General features: G+C 42.1%; 2 protein-coding genes across 2 annotated transcripts; both read right to left on the bottom strand.

Moving 5' to 3' along the window:
* Positions 1 to 1,180: 1,180 nt before the first annotated feature.
* LOC149980867 (uncharacterized) lies at positions 1,181 to 8,076 on the bottom strand. Its single transcript, XM_090183896.1, has 4 exons — positions 7,392 to 8,076; positions 7,085 to 7,205; positions 5,973 to 6,290; positions 1,181 to 4,409 (listed from the first exon to the last, which is right to left on the bottom strand). Exons 1-4 carry the CDS (start codon positions 7,584 to 7,586, stop codon positions 3,406 to 3,408), a joined length of 1,638 nt encoding a protein of 545 aa, XP_090040022.1. The 5' UTR covers positions 7,587 to 8,076; the 3' UTR covers positions 1,181 to 3,405.
* Positions 8,077 to 10,833: 2,757 nt separating this feature from the next.
* LOC149980866 (uncharacterized) lies at positions 10,834 to 20,384 on the bottom strand. Its single transcript, XM_021615216.3, has 8 exons — positions 20,023 to 20,384; positions 19,450 to 19,652; positions 19,023 to 19,124; positions 18,820 to 18,915; positions 15,510 to 15,620; positions 15,203 to 15,323; positions 14,090 to 14,407; positions 10,834 to 12,519 (listed from the first exon to the last, which is right to left on the bottom strand). The coding sequence occupies exons 1-8, from the start codon at positions 20,042 to 20,044 to the stop codon at positions 11,507 to 11,509; spliced, it is 1,986 nt and encodes a 661-aa protein (XP_021470891.3). The 5' UTR covers positions 20,045 to 20,384; the 3' UTR covers positions 10,834 to 11,506.
* Between the last annotated feature and the right edge of the window lie 1,941 nt (positions 20,385 to 22,325).

Here is a 22,325-nt window from a genome sequence, read left to right as displayed (position 1 = left end):
TGGATCATTGTCTTGTTGGAAGACAAATCTCCGTCCCAGTCTCAGGTCTTTTGCAGACTCCATCAGGTTTTCTTCCAGAATGGTCCTGTATTTGGCTCCATCCATCTTCCCATCAATTTTAACCATCTTCCCTGTCCCTGCTGAAGAAAAGCAGGCCCAAACCATGATGCTGCCACCACCATGTTTGACAGTGGGGATGGTGTGTTCAGCTGTGTTGCTTTTACGCCAAACATAACGTTTTGCATTGTTGCCAAAAAGTTACATTTTGGTTTCATCTGACCAGAGCACCTTCTTCCACGTTTGGTGTGTCTCGTGGCAAACTTTAAAACAACACTTTTTATGGATATCTTTAAGAAATGGCTTTCTTCTTGCCACTCAAAATGCCAGATTTGTGCAATATACGACTGATTGTTGTCCTATGGACAGAGTCTCCCACCTCAGCGGTAGATCTCTGCAGTTCATCCAGAGTGATCATGGGCCTCTTGGCTGCATCTCTGATCAGTCTTCTCCTTGTATGAGCTGAAAGTTTAGAGGGACGGCCAGGTCTTGGTAGATTTGCAGTGGTCTGATACTCCTTCCATTTCAATATTATCGCTTGCACAGTGCTCCTTGGGATGTTTAAAGCTTGGGAAATCTTTTTGTATCCAAATCCGTCTTTAAACTTCTTCACAACAGTATCTCGGACCTGCCTGGTGTGTTCCTTGTTCTTCATGATGCTCTCTGCACTTTTAACGGACCTCTGAGACTATCACAGTGCAAGTGCATTTATATGGAGACTTGATTACACACAGGTGGATTGTATTTATCATCATTAGTCATTTAGGTCAACATTGGATCATTCAGAGATCCTCACTGAACTTCTGGAGAGAGTTTGCTGCACTGAAAGTAAAGGGGCTGAATAATTTTGCACGCCCAATTTTTCAGTTTTTGATTTGTTAAAAAAGTTTGAAATATCCAATAAATGTCGTTCCACTTCATGATTGTGTCCCACTTGTTGTTGATTCTTCACAAAAAAATACAGTTTTATAACTTTATGTTTGAAGCCTGAAATGTGGCAAAAGGTCGCAAAGTTCAAGGGGGCCGAATACTTTCGCAAGGCACTGTATATACCGTTCATTCCCTAAGCAACCCTAATTAGACTTACCTGTGTTAATGGTTTTCACAGACAAAGTTGAGTCAATTAGGATCCCAATTATTTACTGCACATGCATCCTGGGGTCCACATAAAACATACAAATACATGAAAGTACAGAACAGCAGACAATAACATAAGATACAGTAAATTCAACAAATATGTATATATGAAAGACACCAAGAGACTACTATTTACACTATTCCTATACAGTTACATAAGATCTTTAGAGGAGTGGCGCTGTGATACAAGACGCTAAACTGGTGGCAGAGCTGAGCGGTGCATTAAATCTGTTTTTGGTTTGGTTAGTGAAGAAACCCATAGTGGCGTATGTACAGAGCATTCGGAAAGTATTCAGACCCCTTGACTTATTCCAAAATTTGTTACGTTACATCCTTATTCTAAATTTAAAAAAAAATGTTTTTATCCCCCTCTAACTACACACAATACCCCATAATGACAACAGCAAAAACCTTTTTTTTTTTTTTTTTAAGATTACATTTACGTAAAGTACTCAGACCCTTTACTCAGTACTTTGTTGTAGTACCTTTTGGCAGCAATTACAGCCTCGAGTCTTCTTGGGTATGACGCTACAAGCCTGACACGCCTGTATTCGGTGAGTTTCTCCCATTCTTCTCCCCAGATCTTCTCAAGCTCTGTCTGGTTGGACGGGAGTGTTGCTGCACAACTATTTTCAGGTCTCTCCAGAGATGTTTGATCAGGTTCAAGTCCAGGCTCTGGCTGCACAACTATTTCCAGGTCTCTCCAGAGATGTTTGATCAGGATCTCTCTGTACTTTGCTCCGTTCATCTTTCCCTCGATCCTGATTAGTCTCCCAGTCCCTGCCGCTGAAAAACATCCCCACTGCATAATGCTGCCACCACCATGCGTCAACGTAGGGATGGTGCCAGGTTTCCTCCAGACGTGACGCTTGGTATTCAGGCCAAAGAGTTCAATCTTGGTTTCATCAGACCAGAGAATCTTGATTCTCATGGTCTGAGAGTCTTTAGGTGACTTTTGTCAAACTCCAAGCGGGCTGTCATGTGCCTTTTACTGAGGAGTGCAAATTAAATTAAAATGCAAATGAATTACTTAATCATACAATGTGATTTTCTGGATTTTTGTTTTAGATTCCGCCTCTCACAGTTGAAGTGTACCTATGATAAAAGTAGGAAAACCTGCAAAATCGGCAGTGTATCAAATACTTGTTCTCCCCACTGTATGTTAGAGAAGCTTCCATTGAAGAATACTCTGAGTTCTATTGGATAGATAAGTAACTCTCCAACCATGTGATAGCAGGTGATTGTAAAGCCAAAAGTGAGTTTTTTCAATAACTAATTATGATCAATAATATCAAAGGCTGCACTGAAATCTAACTATACAGCTCCAACTACCATCTTATTATCCATGTATTTTAGTCAATCAGTCCTCTGAGTCAGTGCAGTACAAGTTCCCTTCCCTATATGTACACTGAAAATCAGTAGTTAGCTTGTTCTTTAAAAAAATATATTGTATTTTTTCAATGATAGATGACTTTGCTCATGATGCGCACCCCTCAAAATGATACAAAAGTGCACTGGACTTGAAAAAATGATACAGATGTAACCATGTGCCATTTAATGTATTATTTGACCAGCATGAGTGCTCCCAAATCAAAATTCCATGTGCATTCCACAGGTCACGTTTATAAGTGAGTGTTATTTTTTTTTATCAAGATGAGGAAAAGTTTTGCTGGTTGGGAACCACTGGTTTAGACAAATCACCTTAGTCAAACTATAGATCTAACGAGCATCACTATCTTCACCAACATAGTCCTGTACAGAGCTCAATGTCCCTCAAGACCAGGAGTCTCAAACTCATTTTCTTCAGGGGCCACATTCTGTCTTCGATGAGGTCCAGAGGGCCACACCACAAATGTAATATTACCTTGCTGTGTAATTCTGCAATAACAGTACTCCTGTATCAATCCGTTATGAAATGTTCGACCCTGACAAGCTTTCATTTCAGTGACTGAGTGGGCAGGATACAGTGAATACGTATGTGTGATTACCTAATATATGGTGTTGAAAAGCTACCACCTTGAGAAATAAAGTAACCAATGACATCAATATTACGAGAAATCATATTACGCTGTCATTAAATGCCTCGCTATCACAAAATAGCCAATTATCTTAGCAAGTCAACTTTAAATGAAATAAAAAATACCATTTTTATGGCCCGGGAATCATAACGTTGTTCCAAAATGTGTGTTGTTAGAACATGATACACTGTGGCTACGGCAACTCCTGTCCAACAAGGAGTGGTGGAACATTGTCTTTCTTTCTTTCCTTCTTTCTTGCCACACTTGGTGACTTGTGGTGGGCCGTACTGATATTACACACTGAAACCCGTACATTTGTGGCTGTTCCCCGATGAACCCGCTGATGTACTTTCAGGTTGCCGCTTTCAGTGAATCTCCTATCGCACATTTTACACTGGTAAGGTTTCTCTCCTGTATGAATTCGCATGTGTCTGCTAAGGTCGCTGTGGGACGTGAAGCATTTGTCGCACTGTGTGCAGGAGAACGGCCGCTCTCCAGTGTGGATCCGCCGATGTATTGTGAGATCGTAACATCTTCTAAACCTCTTCCCACAATGCTCACAGCTTTTGGGGCGTTCATCTGTGTGTGTTCGTGAGTGTACCAACAAGGCACCTGAAGTACTAAAACTCTTTCCACAAACGGTACATAAGAACGGTTTCTCACCTCTATGCCACCGGAGGTGACCTATCAGTATTTGATGTTGAATAAATCCCTTCCCACATATAGAACAGACAAAAGGTCGCTCCCCGGTGTGGGTGCGTACATGTGATTGTAAAGTTCCTGCAGACCTAAAGCCTCTGCCACAATGTGAGCAAACATATGGCCTTTCTCCAGTGTGAACTCGATGGTGTTGTTTTAGAGCCACCTTTGTTTTGTATCTCTTCTCACACTGGTCACAATGGAAGGGCTTCACCTCAGAGTGAACGGTTTCATGTCGTCTCAGTTCATATGAACACTTGTGACCCTTCCCACACTGGGAGCAGATGTACCTGTTCTTCCTGGTCTTCTTAGCCGAGGAGCTTTCTGTCTCACTGACAGGCAGGACGTTGTTCTCAGCTCCAGAGTCCAGGATCCTACGGTCCTCCTTTGGATGGTTCTTCTTGATGTGCTTCTGAAGGGTGAGCCATCTCCTGTTGGAGAACTGGCACTGTGAGCAGGAAAAGCCCTGGGACTGGGGGGGCTTGGCTTTAGCTTGTCCTGCAGGTAGAAAACACAGGAGGGTGAAATGAGGGCTGGTGAATTCAAAGTTCCATTGCAGATTGTTGTCAGTAGTTGATGAGGCAATAATATAAAGATTTAGATTTTATTCATGCAGAAATCTGTGCAATTATAGAATCTGTGCACTAAATAGATCAAAACTAGTGGAGCTGTGCATTAAGAAATCCTTCAAATACAAGTGACTAACGACTAGGGCTGTGGCGGTCACAAAATTGTCAGCTGATGATTGTCAAGTAAATAAAGTCTAATTAATCCATGTAATATAGCCTACACCTTCACAATAAATCCATTATTTATTTTAGACAGGTCTAAAGAAACATGATATGAAGAAAATGTAGTCTATTTCAGAAGAACAGAATAGCATACCGAGTTGTCCTTATGTTAGGTCCTGATGTGGCTATGCTATTAGGATATTCCTTCACATTATAAGAGCAGTAATGCGCACATGGTAGTACGCTATAAGCGCGAATGTTGCATTTGCGGTCACTTTTGATAATGGTGTGTTCCTGCTAATGCAATTATGCATGTACTGATTTTATTATAAAAATGCATTTTTAAATGGTGAAAATTATCTTCCCCAAATTTGAAACTCACGTGCTGCTTCTGTCTGCCAGTTAGGGTCTACACCCCGTGAAAAGAAGATTAATGTGCTTAATTTTACGTTATTTGGCCACTTTAGTTGTGATACAAACCTTTTTAAAACATAGGCATATGTGCTAGGCTACATGAAGTGTACAACTATTATTCGAAAAAGTCGCTAAAATAAAATAATGCATTGTTTCTTATGCTGGGCATCATACATTCATCAAGTGATGGGTGACAATATTAGCCTATCAGAATATTCTTGATTTAATCTTGTCTTCACATATATTATATGTGTGAAATTTGTTTTGATTTAGAATGGACCGTTATCATGCACCTGTATCGAAAAAGCACATGTCATCTATGCACTTAAATAGCAAATGGAGGACGCTTTTCGCGTGGTTCATTTTCATCCCAACCAGGTAGGCTATACTCCCATTGTAAATATATGCTATACTCCCGTTGTAAATATATGCAATTTGCTTAATATTAGGAAAGTTGAGAAATAAAAATAGTAGGCCTAACCTATAGAAAGCTGATGTGATCCTCCTCTTTTTAGTAGAGGCCATCACTCTATTTTCTTGAGCAATTACATAGCCTATAGAAATGTTGCGCAACATGAGCTCATGGAGTGTTTGATTAGATTTTTGATTACATTTGCATTGATGTCAGGGTGATTAGAGGGACAATAGAGTGCTGAGTACAAGGCAGATAGCAAGTTTGGTAAGCTACTAATGACCAGCAGCAGCAGAGCTTGGAGAAGCCTAATTACCGTGACTAAGCGGTCACATGGAATTTGACTGCCTTCATGACTCGTGACAGCCGATGTGGCGGTAATACGGTCACGGCAACAGCCCGACTACTGACCCCACTCTATTACTGGACAAAGTAAACAACTTCACCAACTCAGTTCGCCAGTGTATGGATGTATGCAATGTATTCCGCCCTGAATTTCCTTACCATTGACGGCCACTAATGATGGTTGTTTCTGCTGCCCAGAATTCCCAGAGGATTCCCCAGCCTCTTTCAGTCTTTCAGTGCCCTCATCACTTCCCTCATTGGCGTATTTGTCCTCCCCACTGACTTCTTGCTGTCCCTCCTCACCACTCTCCTGTTCTTTCGGTCCTTCAGCCTCTTCGTTCTCTCCCTTTCTCCTCACATCGCTCTCGTTCTTCACCGTGCCTTCTTCTATGCCTCTTTTGGTATGTTTAGACTTCAGTGAGGGAGCGAGGAAGGACAACGTGGACAGGATGTTATCAGAGTCATAGAACAAAAAATCTGGAAGAGAAACCACGTTTACATCCACAGTTTTTATGCAAGTCATACCGTATATAAAATGTAAAATCAGGACAGCTCTTTTTTATAAAGGACATAGATAATTTGTTTGTTTGACATGGTGGGAGTTTCTGGTGCACGATGTATTATGGGAGTGTATGTATTATGGGAGAAACGTCTTTATGCACAAATATTGATATAGTAACCACCAAATCGAAGTAAACTTGGTCATGTGATATGGTGTGTGGTCTTCCCACTACAACCTGGGAAACCATGCAGTTTATTAAGCAACATATTAAATAAATTAACTTCACAGGGTGATGAAAATGCCCAGTGCTGAGCTTGATGCTCCTTTCCAATAAATATAGGTGGTGACATGAAGGTCGATGTTAAGCTGCCATTAGACAAATATTCCTTGCTCCTAAGTATAATATTCTCATGTAGACTAGCCTACCTGCGAGCTGTTGTCTGGCACATTTGTGACAAAACTATCGGTGATGTTGAAAATGCGATGGAAACACATTGAACTTTAGATGTTGATTCGTTACATGAAAACAAAAAGTATAGTGTGTCATCACCCACCTACTTGTCTATCCGCATTAACACAGTTTGGTGGAAACACCACATTTTATTTATGCAGATTTTTGAATATTCACATGAAACTCTGTCGCCAATTGGATAGAAACCTAGCCAGAGAGAAAATCCAAATAATTCCACATTCTCTTTCAGGAGAATCCCCTATAGGTATTTCACCCAGAGGTTAACAAGTTCAAATAGATCACCTGAGGGATCCTAACCTTTTTTTAGGTGCCCCAGATTTCTATGATGCTGCAGCAGTGTTTTCAGATGCTCAGGGTCAGAGAAAGACTGCTGACACTCTTCCAGGTCAGTAGGGGTCAGGTTGAGAATGGATGATGTCTGAGAGGGAGAGAAGAATAAGTATGTCTGCAGAACAGAGAAAAGTGCTGTCCAATCCCACATGACCCCTAGCCCCTACCCAGTTGACACTTATCGATGTTTATTCATTCATGCAAGGGTGTCAAGTATACAAATGAACATCAACATGTTTTAGATGATCTAATAGGATGGAGATGGAGTCAGTACCTGTGTAAAGCTGGGCACTGGCAGCATCTCCTCCAGTCTGTCAAAGAACTGCCACACAAGTATCTGTAGCGCTGTGTCATACCTAGTGCTGTACTGTACAGGGAACACCTCCTTTAACACAGAGGTAGAAAGGGAGAGTCGTGTGGTTTTAGCCAAGGCACATGTAGAAATGTAATCATATTCAATATTTGCCATTAAGTCATACTAGTCCTTTGAACAGAAAATGGCGCTGGAATAAATGGCAGCAGTTTTATTGTTGGATTATGTGGGGTATTTTCATGTTATTTGTAACTTATTTTGTACATAATGTTTCCGCAACCGTATGTTACGGCAAAAAAACAGCTTCTGGATATCAGGACAGCGATCACTCACCTCGGATTAGACAAATATTTTTTTCTTCAACAAGCAGGACGCACAGGACATTCTCCGAACACCCGACAAGGTGTTATTATTTGCAAGAGGAAGAGACGCAGGTACAGAGGACACAGGGCAGGATGCCTCGTGAGGACCCGCAGAAGGCGAGTGGGAAAGCTGCCGTTACCGTCAATATTACTCACCAACGGGCAATCATTGGACAATAAATTAGACGAGGTACGATCACCAATATCCTACCAACGGGACATCAAAAACTGTAATATTCTATGTTACACGGAATCGTGGCTGAATGATGACATGGAAATTCAGCTAGCGGGATATAAGCTGCACCGGCAAGATAGAACAGCTCACTCCGGTAAGGCGAAGGGGGCGGGGGGGTGTCTGTGCATATTTGTAAACAACAGCTGGTGCAAGAAATCTAAGGAAGTCTCTAGATTTTGCTCGCCTGACGTAGAGTATCTTGTGATAAATTGCAGACCACACTACTTGCCTAGAGAGTTTTCAGCTATACTTTTAGTGGCTGTTTATTACCATGTTTGACAGTGGGGATGGTGTGTTCAGCTGTGTTGCTTTTACGCCAAACATAACGTTTTGCATTGTTGCCAAAAAAGTTACATTTTGGTTTCATCTGACCAGAGCACCTTCTTCCACATGTTTGGTGTGTCTCCCAGGTGGCTTGTGGCAAACTTTAAAACAACACTTTTTATGGATATCTTTAAGAAATGGCTTTCTTCTTGCCACTCTTCCATAAAGGCCAGATTTGTGCAATATACGACTGATTGTTGTCCTATGGACAGAGTCTCCCACCTCAGCGGTAGATCTCTGCAGTTCATCCAGAGTGATCATGGGCCTCTTGGCTGCATCTCTGATCAGTCTTCTCCTTGTATGAGCTGAAAGTTTAGAGGGACGGCCAGGTCTTGGTAGATTTGCAGTGGTCTGATACTCCTTCCATTTCAATATTATCGCTTGCACAGTGCTCCTTGGGATGTTTAAAGCTTGGGAAATCTTTTTGTATCCAAATCCGGCTTTAAACTTCTTCACAACAGTATCTCGGACCTGCCTGGTGTGTTCCTTGTTCTTCATGATGCTCTCTGCACTTTTAACGGACCTCTGAGACTATCACAGTGCAAGTGCATTTATACGGAGACTTGATTACACACAGGTGGATTGTATTTATCATCATTAGTCATTTAGGTCAACATTGGATCATTCAGAGATCCTCACTGAACTTCTGGAGAGAGTTTGCTGCACTGAAAGTAAAGGGGCTGAATAATTTTGCACGCCCAATTTTTCAGTTTTTGATTTGTTAAAAAAGTTTGAAATATCCAATAAATGTTGTTCCACTTCATGATTGTGTCCCACTTGTTGTTGATTCTTCACAAAAAAAATACAGTTTTATATCTTTATGTTTGAAGCCTGAAATGTGGCAGAAGGTCGCAAAGTTCAAGGGGGCCGAATACTTTCGCAAGGCACTGTATATACCGTTCATTCCCTAAGCAACCCTAATTAGACTTACCTGTGTTAATGGTTTTCACAGACAAAGTTGAGTCAATTAGGATCCCAATTATTTACTGCACATGCATCCTGGGGTCCACATAAAACATACAAATACATGAAAGTACAGAACAGCAGACAATAAGATAAGATACAGTAAATTCAACAAATATGTATATATGAAAGACACCAAGAGACTACTATTTACACTATTCCTATACAGTTACATAAGATCTTTAGAGGAGTGGCGCTGTGATACAAGACGCTAAACTGGTGGCAGAGCATTCCACGATGAACTGGCTCTACACAATTGAGCGGTGCATTAAATCTGTTTTTGGTTTGGTTAGTGAAGAAACCCATAGTGGCGTATGTACAGAGCATTCGGAAAGTATTCAGACCCCTTGACTTATTCCAAATTTTGTTACGTTACATCCTTATTCTAAATTAAAAAAAAATTGTTTTTATCCCCCTCTAACTACACACAATACCCCATAATGACGACAGCAAAAACTTTTTTTTTTTTTTTTTTAAGATTACATTTACGTAAGTACTCAGACCCTTTACTCAGTACTTTGTTGTAGTACCTTTTGGCAGCAATTACAACCTCGAGTCTTCTTGGGTATGACGCTACAAGCCTGACACGCCTGTATTCGGTGAGTTTCTCCCATTCTTCTCCCCAGATCTTCTCAAGCTCTGTCAGGTTGGACGGGAGTGTTGCTGCACAACTATTTTCAGGTCTCTCCAGAGATGTTTGATCAGGATCTCTCTGTACTTTGCTCCGTTCATCTTTCCCTCGATCCTGATTAGTCTCCCAGTCCCTGCCGCTGAAAAACATCCCCACTGCATAATGCTGCCACCACCATGCGTCAACGTAGGGATGGTGCCAGGTTTCCTCCAGACGTGACGCTTGGTATTCAGGCCAAAGAGTTCAATCTTGGTTTCATCAGACCAGAGAATCTTGATTCTCATGGTCTGAGAGTCTTTAGGTGACTTTTGTCAAACTCCAAGCGGGCTGTCATGTGCCTTTTACTGAGGAGTGCAAATTAAATTAAAATGCAAATTAATTACTTAATCATACAATGTGATTTTCTGGATTTTTGTTTTAGATTCCGCCTCTCACAGTTGAAGTGTACCTATGATAAAAGTAGGAAAACCTGCAAAATCGGCAGTGTATCAAATACTTGTTCTCCCCACTGTATGTTAGAGAAGCTTCCATTGAAGAATACTCTGAGTTCTATTGGATAGATAAGTAACTCTCCAACCATGTGATAGCAGGTGATTGTAAAGCCAAAAGTGAGTTTTTTCAATAACTAATTATGATCAATAATATCAAAGGCTGCACTGAAATCTAACTATACAGCTCCAACTACCATCTTATTATCCATGTATTTTAGCCAATCAGTCCTCTGAGTCAGTGCAGTACAAGTTCCCTTCCCTATATGTACACTGAAAATCAGTAGTTAGCTTGTTCTTTAAAAAAATATATTGTATTTTTTCAATGATAGATGACTTTGCTCATGATGCGCACCCCTCAAAATGATACAAAAGTGCACTGGACTTGAAAAAATGATACAGATGTAACCATGTGCCATTTAATGTATTATTTGACCAGCATGAGTGCTCCCAAATCAAAATTCCATGTGCATTCCACAGGTCACGTTTATAAGTGAGTGTTATTTTTTTTTATCAAGATGAGGAAAAGTTTTGCTGGTTGGGAACCACTGGTTTAGACAAATCACCTTAGTCAAACTATAGATCTAACGAGCATCACTATCTTCACCAACATAGTCCTGTACAGAGCTCAATGTCCCTCAAGACCAGGAGTCTCAAACTAATTTTCTTCAGGGGCCACATTCTGTCTTCGATGAGGTCCAGAGGGCCACACCACAAATGTAATATTACCTTGCTGTGTAATTCTGCAATAACAGTACTCCTGTATCAATCTGTTATGAAATGTTCGACCCTGACAAGCTTTCATTTCAGTGACTGAGTGGGCAGGATACAGTGAATACGTATGTGTGATTACCTAATATATGGTGTTGAAAAGCTACCACCTTGAGAAATAAAGTAACCAATGACATCAATATTACGAGAAATCATATTACGCTGTCATTAAATGCCTCGCTATCACAAAATAGCCAATTATCTTAGCAAGTCAACTTTAAATGAAATAAAAAATAAAAATTTTATGGCCCGGGAATCATAACGTTGTTCCAAAATGTGTGTTAGAACATGATACACTGTGGCTACGGCAACTCCTGTCCAACAAGGAGTGGTGGAACATTGTCTTTCTTTCTTTCCTTCTTTCTTGCCACACTTGGTGACTTGTGGTGGGCCGTACTGATATTACACACTGAAACCCGTACATTTGTGGCTGTTCCCCGATGAACCCGCTGATGTACTTTCAGGTTGCCGCTTTCAGTGAATCTCCTATCGCACATTTTACACTGGTAAGGTTTCTCTCCTGTATGAATTCGCATGTGTCTGCTAAGGTCGCTGTGGGACGTGAAGCATTTGTCGCACTGTGTGCAGGAGAACGGCCGCTCGCCAGTGTGGATCCGCCGATGTATTGTGAGATCGTAACATCTTCTAAACCTCTTCCCACAATGCTCACAGCTTTTGGGGCGTTCATCTGTGTGTGTTCGTGAGTGTACCAACAAGGCACCTGAAGTACTAAAACTCTTTCCACAAACGGTACATAAGAACGGTTTCTCACCTCTATGCCACCGGAGGTGACCTATCAGTATTTGATGTTGAATAAATCCCTTCCCACATATAGAACAGACAAAAGGTCGCTCCCCGGTGTGGGTGCGTACATGTGATTGTAAAGTTCCTGCAGACCTAAAGCCTCTGCCACAATGTGAGCAAACATATGGCCTTTCTCCAGTGTGAACTCGATGGTGTTGTTTTAGAGCCACCTTTGTTTTGTATCTCTTCTCACACTGGTCACAATGGAAGGGCTTCACCTCAGAGTGAACGGTTTCGTGTCGTCTCAGTTCATATGAGCACTTGTGACCCTTCCCACACTGGGAGCAGATGTACCTGTTCTTCCTGGTCTTCTTAGCCGAGGAGCTTTCTGTCTCACTGACAGGCAGGACGTTGTTCTCAGCTCCAGCTTCTCCAGATTCCAGGATCCCACGGTCCTCCTTTGGATGGTTCTTCTTGATGTGCTTCTGAAGGGTGAGCCATCTCCTGTTGGAGAACTGGCACTGTGGGCAGGAAAAGCCCTGGGACTGGGGGGGCTTGGCTTTAGCTTGTCCTGCAGGTAGAAAACACAGAAGGGTGAAATAAGGGCTGGTGAGTTCAAAGTTCCATTGCAGATTGTTGTCAGTAGCCGATGTGGCGATAATATAAAGATTTAGATTTTTTTAATGCAGAAATCTGTGCAATTATAGAATCTGTGCACTAAATAGATCAAAACTAGTGGAGCTGTGCATCAAGAAATCCTTAAAATACAAGTGACTAACGACTAGGGCTGTGGCGGTCACAAAATTGTCAGCTGATGATTGTCAAGTAAATAAAGTCTAATTAATCCATGTAATATAGCCTACACCTTCACAATAAATCCATTATTTATTTTAGACAGGTCTAAAGAAACATGATATGAAGAAAATGTAGTCTATTTCAGAAGAACAGAATAGCATACCGAGTTGTCCTTATGTTAGGTCCTGATGTGGCTATGCTATTAGGATATTCCTTCACATTATAAGAGCAGTAATGCGCACATGGTAGTACGCTATAAGCTCGAATGTTGCGTTTGCGGTCACTTTTGATAATGGTGTGTTCCTGCTAATGCAATTATGCATGTACTGATTTTATTATAAAAATGCATTTTTAAATGGTGAAAATTATCTTCCCCAAATTTGAAACTCACGTGCTGCTTCTGTCTGCCAGTTAGGGTCTACACCCCGTGAAAAGAAGATTAATGTGCTTAATTTTAAGTTATCTGGCCACTTTAGTTGTGATACAAACCTTATTAAAACATAGGCATATGTGCTAGGCTACATGAAGTGTACAACTATTATTCGAAAAAGTCGCTAAAATAAAATAATGCATTGTTTCTTATGTTGGGCATCATACATTCATCAAGTGATGGGTGACAATATTAGCCTATCAGAATATTCTTGATTTAATCTTGTCTTCACATATATTATTTATTATATGTGTGAAATTTGTTTTGATTTAGAATGGACCGTTATCATGCACCTGTATCGAAAAAGCACATGTCATCTATGCACTTAAATAGCAAATGGCAAACGCTTTTCGCGTGGTTCATTTTCATCCCAACCAGGTAGGCTATACTCCCATTGTAAATATATGCTATACTCCCGTTGTAAACATATGCAATTTGCTTAATATTAGGAAAGTGGAGAAATAAAAATAGTAGGCCTAACCTATAGAAAGCTGATGTGATCCTCCTCTTTTTAGTAGAGGCCATCACTCTATTTTCTTGAGCAATTACATAGCCTATAGAAATGTTGCGCAACATGAGCTCATGGAGTGTTTGATTAGATTTTTGATTACATTTGCATTGATGTCAGGGTGATTAGAGGGACAATAGAGTGCTGAGTACAAGGCAGATAGCAAGTTTGGTAAGCTACTAATGACCAGCAGCAGCAGAGCTTGGAGAAGCCTAATTACCGTGACTAAGCGGTCACATGGAATTTGACTGCCTTCATGACTCGTGACAGCCGATGTGGCGGTAATACGGTCACGGCAACAGCCCGACTACTGACCCCACTCTATTACTGGACAAAGTAAACAACTTCACCAACTCAGTTCGCCAGTGTATGGATGTATGCAATGTATTCCGCCCTGAATTTCCTTACCATTGACGGCCACTAATGATGGTTGTTTCTGCTGCCCAGAATTCCCAGAGGATTCCCCAGCCTCTTCCAGTCTTTCAGCGCCCTCATCACTTCCCTCATTGGCGCATTTGTCCTCCCCACTGACTTCTTGCTGTCCCTCCTCACCACTCTCCTGTTCTTTCGGTCCTTCAGCCTCTTCGTTCTCTCCCTTTCTCCTCACATCGCTCTCGTTCTTCACCGTGCCTTCTTCTATGCCTCTTTTGGTATGTTTAGACTTCAGTGAGGGAGCGAGGAAGGACAACGTGGACAGGATGTTATCAGAGTCATAGAACAAAAAATCTGGAAGAGAAACCACGTTTACATCCACAGTTTTTATGCAAGTCATACCGTATATAAAATGTAAAATCAGGACAGCTCTTTTTTTATAAAGGACATAGATAATTTGTTTGTTTGACATGGTGGGAGTTTTTGGTGCACAATGTATTATGGGAGTGTATGTATTATGGAAGAAACGTCTTTATGCACAATTATTGATATAGTAACCACCAAATCGAAGTAAACTTGGTCATGTGATATGGTATGTGGTCTTCCCACTACAACCTGGGAAACCATGCAGTTTATTAAGCAACATATTAAATAAATTAACTTCACAGGGTGATGAAAATGCCCAGTGCTGAGCTTGATGCTCCTTTCCAATAAATATAGGTGGTGACATGAAGGTCGATGTTAAGCTGCCATTAGACAAATATTCCTTGCTCTTAAGTATAATATTCTCATGTAGACTAGCCTACCTGCGAGCTGTTGTCTGGCACATTTGTGACAAAACTATCGGTGATGTTGAAAATGCGATGGAAACACATTGAACTTTAGATGTTGATTCGTTACATGAAAACAAAAAGTATAGTGTGTCATCACCCACCTACTTGTATATCCGCATTAACACAGTTTGGTGGAAACACCACATTTTATTTATGCAGATTTTTGAATATTCACATGAAAATCTGTCGCCAATTGGATAGAAACCTAGCCAGAGAGAAAATCCAAATAATTCCACATTCTCTTTCAGGAGAATCCCCTACAGGTATTTCACCCAGAGGTTAACAAGTTCAAATAGATCACCTGAGGGATCCTAACCTTTTTTTAGGTGCCCCAGATTTCTATGATGCTGCAGCAGTGTTTTCAGATGCTCAGGGTCAGAGAAAGACTGCTGACACTCTTCCAGGTCAGTAGGGGTCAGGTTGAGAATGGATGATGTCTGAGAGGGAGAGAAGAATAAGTATGTCTGCAGAACAGAGAAAAGTGCTGTCCAATCCCACATGACCCCTAGCCCCTACCCAGTTGACACTTATCGATGTTTATTCATTCATGGAAGGGTGTCAAGTATACAAATGAACATCAACATGTTTTAGATGATCTAATAGGATGGAGATGGAGTCAGTACCTGTGTAAAGCTGGGCACTGGCAGCATCTCCTCCAGTCTGTCAAAGAACTGCCACACAAGTATCTGTAGCGCTGTGTCATACCTAGTGCTGTACTGTACAGGGAACACCTCCTTTAACACAGAGGTAGAAAGGGAGAGTCGTGTGGTTTTAGCCAAGGCACATGTAGAAATGTAATCATATTCAATATTTGCCATTAAGTCATACTAGTCCTTTGAACAGAAAATGGCGCTGGAATAAATGGCAGCAGTTTTATTGTTGGATTATGTGGGGTATTTTCATGTTATTTGTAACTTATTTTGTACATAATGTTTCCGCAACCGTATGTTACGGCAAAAAAACAGCTTCTGGATATCAGGACAGCGATCACTCACCTCAGATTAGACAAATATTTTTTTCTTCAACAAGCAGGACGCACAGGACATTCTCCGAACACCCGACAAGGTGTTATTATTTGCAAGAGGAAGAGACGCAGGTACAGAGGACACAGGGCAGGATGCCTCGTGAGGACCCGCAGAAGGCGAGTGGGAAAGCTGCCGTTACCGTCAATATTACTCACCAACGGGCAATCATTGGACAATAAATTAGACGAGGTACGATCACCAATATCCTACCAACGGGACATCAAAAACTGTAATATTCTATGTTACACGGAATCGTGGCTGAATGATGACATGGAAATTCAGCTAGCGGGATATAAGCTGCACCGGCAAGATAGAACAGCTCACTCTGGTAAGGCGAAGGGGGCGGGGGGGGGGGTGTCTGTGCATATTTGTAAACAACAGCTGGTGCAAGAAATCTAAGGAAGTCTCTAGATTTTGCTCGCCTGACGTAGAGTATCTTGTGATAAATTGCAGACCACACTACTTGCCTAGAGAGTTTTCAGCTATACTTTTAGTGGCTGTTTATTTACCACCACAGATGGGTGCTGGCACTAAGACCGCACTGTCAGCTGTATAAGGAAATAAGCTAACAGGAAACCACTCAACCAGAGGTGGCGCTCCTAATGGCCGGAGACTTTACTGCAGGGAAACTAAAATTAGTTCTACCAAATTTCTATTAACATGTTAAATGTGCAACCAGAGGGAAAAAAAATTCTAGATCACCTGTACTCCACACACAGAGACATGTACAAAGCTCTCCCTCACCCTCCGTTTGGTAAATCAGACCACAATTCTATCCTCCTGATTACTGCTTACAATAAAAAAATTAAAGCAGGAAGCACCAGTGACTCGGTCTGTAAAAAAGTGGTCAGATGAAGCAGATGCTAAACTACAGGACTGTTTTGCTATCACAGACTGGAACATGTTCCGTGAATCTTCCGATGGCATTGATGAGTACACCACATCGGTTACTGGCTTTATCAATTAGTGCATCGAGGACGTCATCCCCACAGTGACTGTACATACATACCCAACCAAAGGCCATGGGATTACAGGCAACATTCGCACTGAGCTAAAGGGTAGAGCTGACGCTTTCAAGGTGCGGGACTCTAACCCAGAAGCTTATAAGAACTCCTGCTATGCCCTGCGACGAACCATCAAACAGGCAAAGCGTCAATACAGGGCTAAGATTGAATCGTACTACACCGGCTCCGACGCTCGTCTTATGTGGCAGGACCCCCAAACTATTACAGACTACAAAGGGAAGCACATCCGCGATCTGCCCAGTGACACGAGCCTACCAGACAAGCTAAATCACTTCTATGCTCGCTTCGAGACAAGCAACACTGAGGCATGCATGAGAGCATCAGCTGTTCCAGACGACTGTGTGATCACGCTCTCCGTAGCCGACGTGAGTAAGACCTTTAAAACAGGTCAACATTCACAAGGCTGCGGGGCCAGACGGATTACCAGGACGTGTGCTCCGGGCATGTGCTGACCAACTGGCAGGTGCCTTCACTGACATTTTCAACATGTCCTTGATTGTGTCTGTAATACCAACATGTGTCAAGCCGACCACCATAGTCCCTGTGCCCAAGAACACCAGGGCAACCTGCCTAAATGACTACAGACCCGTAGCACTTACGTCCGTAGCCATGAAGTGCTTTGAAAGGCTGGTAAAATGGCTCACATTTACACCATTACCCCAGAAACTCTAGACCCACTCCAATTTGCATACCGCCCAAACAGGTCCACAGATGATGCAATCTATATTGAACTCCACACTGCCCTTTCCCACCTGGACAAAAGGAACACCTATGTGAGAATGCTATTCATTGACTACAGCTCAGCGTTCAACATCATTAGTACCCTCAAAGCTCATCACTAAGCTAAGGATCCTGGGATAAACACCTCCCTCTGCAACGGGATCCTGGATTTCCTGATGGGCCGCCCCCAGGTGGTGAGGGTAGGTAGCAACACATCTGCCACGCTGATCCTCAACACTGGAGCCCCCAGGGGTGCGTGCTCAGTCCCCTCCTGTACTCCCTGTTCACCCACGACTGCATGGCCAGGCACAACTCCAACACCATCATTAAGTTTGCAGACGACAACAGTGGTAGGCCTGATCACCGACAACGACGAGACACCCTATAGGAAGGAGGTCAGAGACCTGGCCGGGTGGTGCCAGAATAACAACCTATCCCTCAATAATTGTGGACTAGAGGAAAAGGAGGACCGATCGACGGGGCTGTAACGGAGCAGGTTGAGAGCTGTAAGTTCCTTGGTGTCCACATCACCAACAAACTAGAACAGTCCAAACACACCAAGATAGTCGTGAAGAGGGCACGACAAAGCCTATTCCCCCTCAGGAAACCAGAAAGACTTGGCATGGGTCCTGAGATCCTCAAAAGGTTCTACAGCTGCAACATCGAGTGCATACTGACTGGTTGCATCACTGCCTGGTACGGTAATTGCTCGGCTTCTGACCACAAGGCACTACAGAGGGTAATGCGTATGGCCCAGTACATCACTGGGGCTAAGCTGCCTGCCATACAGGGGAAGGCCCTAAACATTTTCAAAGACCCCAGCCACCCCAGTCATAGACTGTTCTCTCTACTACCGCATGGCAAGCGGTACCGGAGTACCAAGTCTAGGACAAAAAGGCTTCTCAACAGTTTTTACCCCCAAGCCATAAGACTCCTGAACAGGTAATCAAATGGCTACCTGGACTATTTGCATTGTGTGCAATTTTCCCTACTTCTTTACTTATCTATTGTTCACCTAATACCTTTTTTACACTGTTGGTTAGAGCCTGTAAGTAAGCATTTCACTGTAAGGTCTACACCCGTTGTATTCGGCGCACGTGACAAATAAACTTTAATTTGATTTGAAAGAGGGATTTATGACATAAAGATGTTAGCCATCTCACCTGAAAAAAATGTTCCCTCTTCATTGAGTCTTCTAGCAGAGTTTGGACCAGCTCCACAAAGTTATCCTTTGAGGCCTCCACTTCCTTGTCTTCGCTCTGAATATGTACATCACACACAAAACAACCATCTACAATGAGAACTAGGTAATGTAGACTTGCCATTACCAGACTGGTGTGTTTTACACATATTTCAGGTTACTTACCCCTTTATGTGTTGTGCATGAATGGATTCTGTCCAGGTGGGGCTGGATGGTTTTGTAGCCAGCTGGGTTAGACTCCACACCACGACACAATTCAAGAACCAGCTGACACAGAAAATGTATGCATTAATAACAGTTGCCTGAACAATTTATATACTGAGGAAACAAACAGAGTCAAATATGTAACTGATCATGAGTAAACAGAAGATGAGTAAATTGTGATGAGCTATCTTCTGTCAGCATCCCTCGTCTCTGATTCAGAGGGGTTAGGTTAAACGCGATAGACACATCTCGGTTGAATACATTCAGTCGTGCAAATGACTAGGTAACCCCTTTCATCATACTTAAGTGGTAGACTTTTTTAAATGTTATTCTCCTGACCCCTACTGCGTACACCATTCCTAACCCTCAACACTTCCACCTGTCTCACCCTCGCTCTCAGTCCCAGGATGAGTTGGACCCTCTGCTTGAGCGTCAGGAGCTCCGGAACCATCTCTGTCACCAGAGTCACAAACTCCTCCAGCTTCCCATACTGCATCACGTTACGCTGCTGTGCCACTTGCCACATGGATGCAGACATCAGACGTAGTGGTGGCACCAGGAGACGCAGGGAGGATAGAGGGAGATGGGGACCTGTCACCAGAGGAGGAATTTAGACAGCTCATGTTAGTACACTCCACTGTTTTCATGTGGCATTTCAGTCTTTGTAAAACAAATTGGCTATATGTTTGAAAGTACAGTGTGAGTGTCAAGTCTCACGGGCAGCGTTTAGACAGGCAGCCCAATTCTGATCTTTTGCCCAACCACATCTTTTCAGGTCTTTTGCAGAGATCTGATTGGTCAAAACACCAATTAGTGAAACAAGATCAGAATTGGACTGCCAGTCCTTTCACATTTTAGCTAACTATTGGTATTTGTCCAGCCGTTAGCTTGCCAGAGTGGCAGGGTCAGGCTTGTCGACGTTACAGACAATAAAAAACATTAACATAACAATTCAACAAACCTGAAAATGTTGTAGGGTCCATTTCCCCATTCACTTGGGGAAACTTTCCAATTAGCTAGCAGGTGCGGCAAAGGGTGATTTTAAACGTTAGCTAGCTAATTATTCATTGCCAGCAAAACATCATCGACAGCTGGCCTGGCTAGTAAACAATGTGCCTCCCTAAGTCATGGTTTGACTATTTTCTGAACTACTAGGCTCGACTTGTCACAACCATTTTAACTAGCAAGTACATTTTTTTTATGCAACCAGAAATGTTTTGAAACGAGTCTCTGCAGCTTTTCTTCAACATGCTCAATTTCTTCCGCATTATGTGAGTCACGTGGTATGCAGCAGAGCCAACCATTAGCTCCAGTGACCCCAACAAGGTGTATCATTTAAAGTATACCACTGGAGGGAGGCAGAAACCTATCAAATGAAAAACGGCGGTCCGTCTCAATTGTTAATCGTGACTTCCTCTCTTCAGCTTCTTGCCTCGCTTTTATCGTGTGAAGTTAGGTCATTTGGATATTTGTTTGTCATTTATGTTATTTTTTAACACCAGCAAAACATTCGTGTCGATAGATGCTTAGGGCACAACTGTGTTATTGAGGGGGCGATATAGAATAGGTAGCATTTTTGGGGGCCTCATCAAAAGATCACACACCTTTGTGATACCATGTACAACATACATTGACGTGTTAATATGTCCAGGACGAGTTTGGTTTCCAACCATTCATCGTAATCAATTTACATCCAACCACAGAAAGTCGCATGAGCAATTCAACACAAATATGGATGAAGAAAATGTAAGATACTAAAACCCTTTTAATTAACTGAAACTGTATGGCTAATAATCAAAATATATTGCAATAGTTATACGAATCACAATTATAACACGCAAAAATAATTCATCTTTCCTTTCTCTGTTTCATAATTTTCTTTCAAATTGCACGAGGCAGAATGTGTCTCACTGGAGAAAGCGAGTGAGCGAAACAGCGCCCCTCGTCTCTGTATGTGTAGCCCATCTATCTATCTGATGCTGTCTGGTCAAAAAGAGTATAATATTGTTGCCGCCCATAGCATTGAAACAAGAGGGAATTTGGCCTCCCTTAATAAAGAGGAGACCAAATGAATGGTGAATGGTCCTAGCCCCCCGCAAAAAAAAGTGCCAAGGGAAGACAGTTTGGAATTGGCTTCACACCAATCACATCACATCAAAGTCAAATGCCATTGACAGAAAAAAATTGAATTGTTGCGTCTTGTTGTGTTGTTTTCCTCCAGTGGCTAACTAGCTTGCTAAAATTGGCCTTTCCGAAATTTGCCATGGAAGTGAGATAGGGATTTGGACTTGTGTAACGCTACAGCCTGGTTTTGCGCCGGGTATTGTTTGTAACCCGTGGTTTTGTTACTTGTACCTATTTGTGTAATTTGTTGCGCTCGCTTTTTCCTTGGGATAGAGTGTTGTGACGCTATTGTGTCCGGCTGTTTTCCTCTACCTTAATAAAGTGTGCCTGTTCACTCATCTCTGCTCTCCTGCACCTGACTTCCTTTGACCAGTTGCGCACACTCTGACATGCGGTCTGCCCAACGCATCACCGGGGGCAAACTACCTGCCCTCCAGGACTCCAACCGCACCCGATGTCACTGGAAGGCCAAAAAGATCATCAAGGACAACAACCACCCGAGCCACTGGCTGTTCACCCCACTATCATCCAGAAGGCAGGTGCATTAAAGCTGGGACCGAGAGACTGAAAAACAGCTTCTATCTCAAGGCCATCAGACTGTTAAATAGCCATCACTAGCACATTAGAGGCTGCTGCCTATATACATAGACTTGAAATCACTGGCGACTTTAATAAATGGAAAACTAGTCAATTTAATAATGTTTACATATTTTGCATTACTCATCTCATATGTATATGCTGTATTCTATTCTATTCTACTGTATCTTAGTCTATGCCGCTCTGACATTGCTCGTCCATATATTTATATATTCTTAATTCCATTCCTTTTCTTAGATTTGTGTGAATTGGGTATATGTTGTGAAATTGTTAGATATTACTTTTTAGATATTACTGCACTGTCAGAGCTAGAAACACAAGCTACACCCGCAATAACATCTGCTAAACACATGTATGTGACCAATACAATTAGATTTGTAATATTAGAGTGTTCTAGGATATTTTATCCAGTATTAGGATATTTTTAGTGGGACATGGTTGCATGCAAGTTCCTGTCCGGTGTCATGACGTTGGCCTGGGGGTAGGTTTATGACAGTCATAAAAACCTCTTCCCCCCTTTTTCCTCTCTTTACCCCAAAGATG

The sequence above is a fragment of the Oncorhynchus mykiss genome, chromosome 9, assembly GCF_057628025.1.
Source record: "Oncorhynchus mykiss isolate SJ-2025 chromosome 9, ASM5762802v1, whole genome shotgun sequence".
Taxonomy (NCBI): domain Eukaryota; kingdom Metazoa; phylum Chordata; class Actinopteri; order Salmoniformes; family Salmonidae; genus Oncorhynchus; species Oncorhynchus mykiss.
This window is presented reverse-complemented; position numbering and strand designations above follow the sequence as displayed.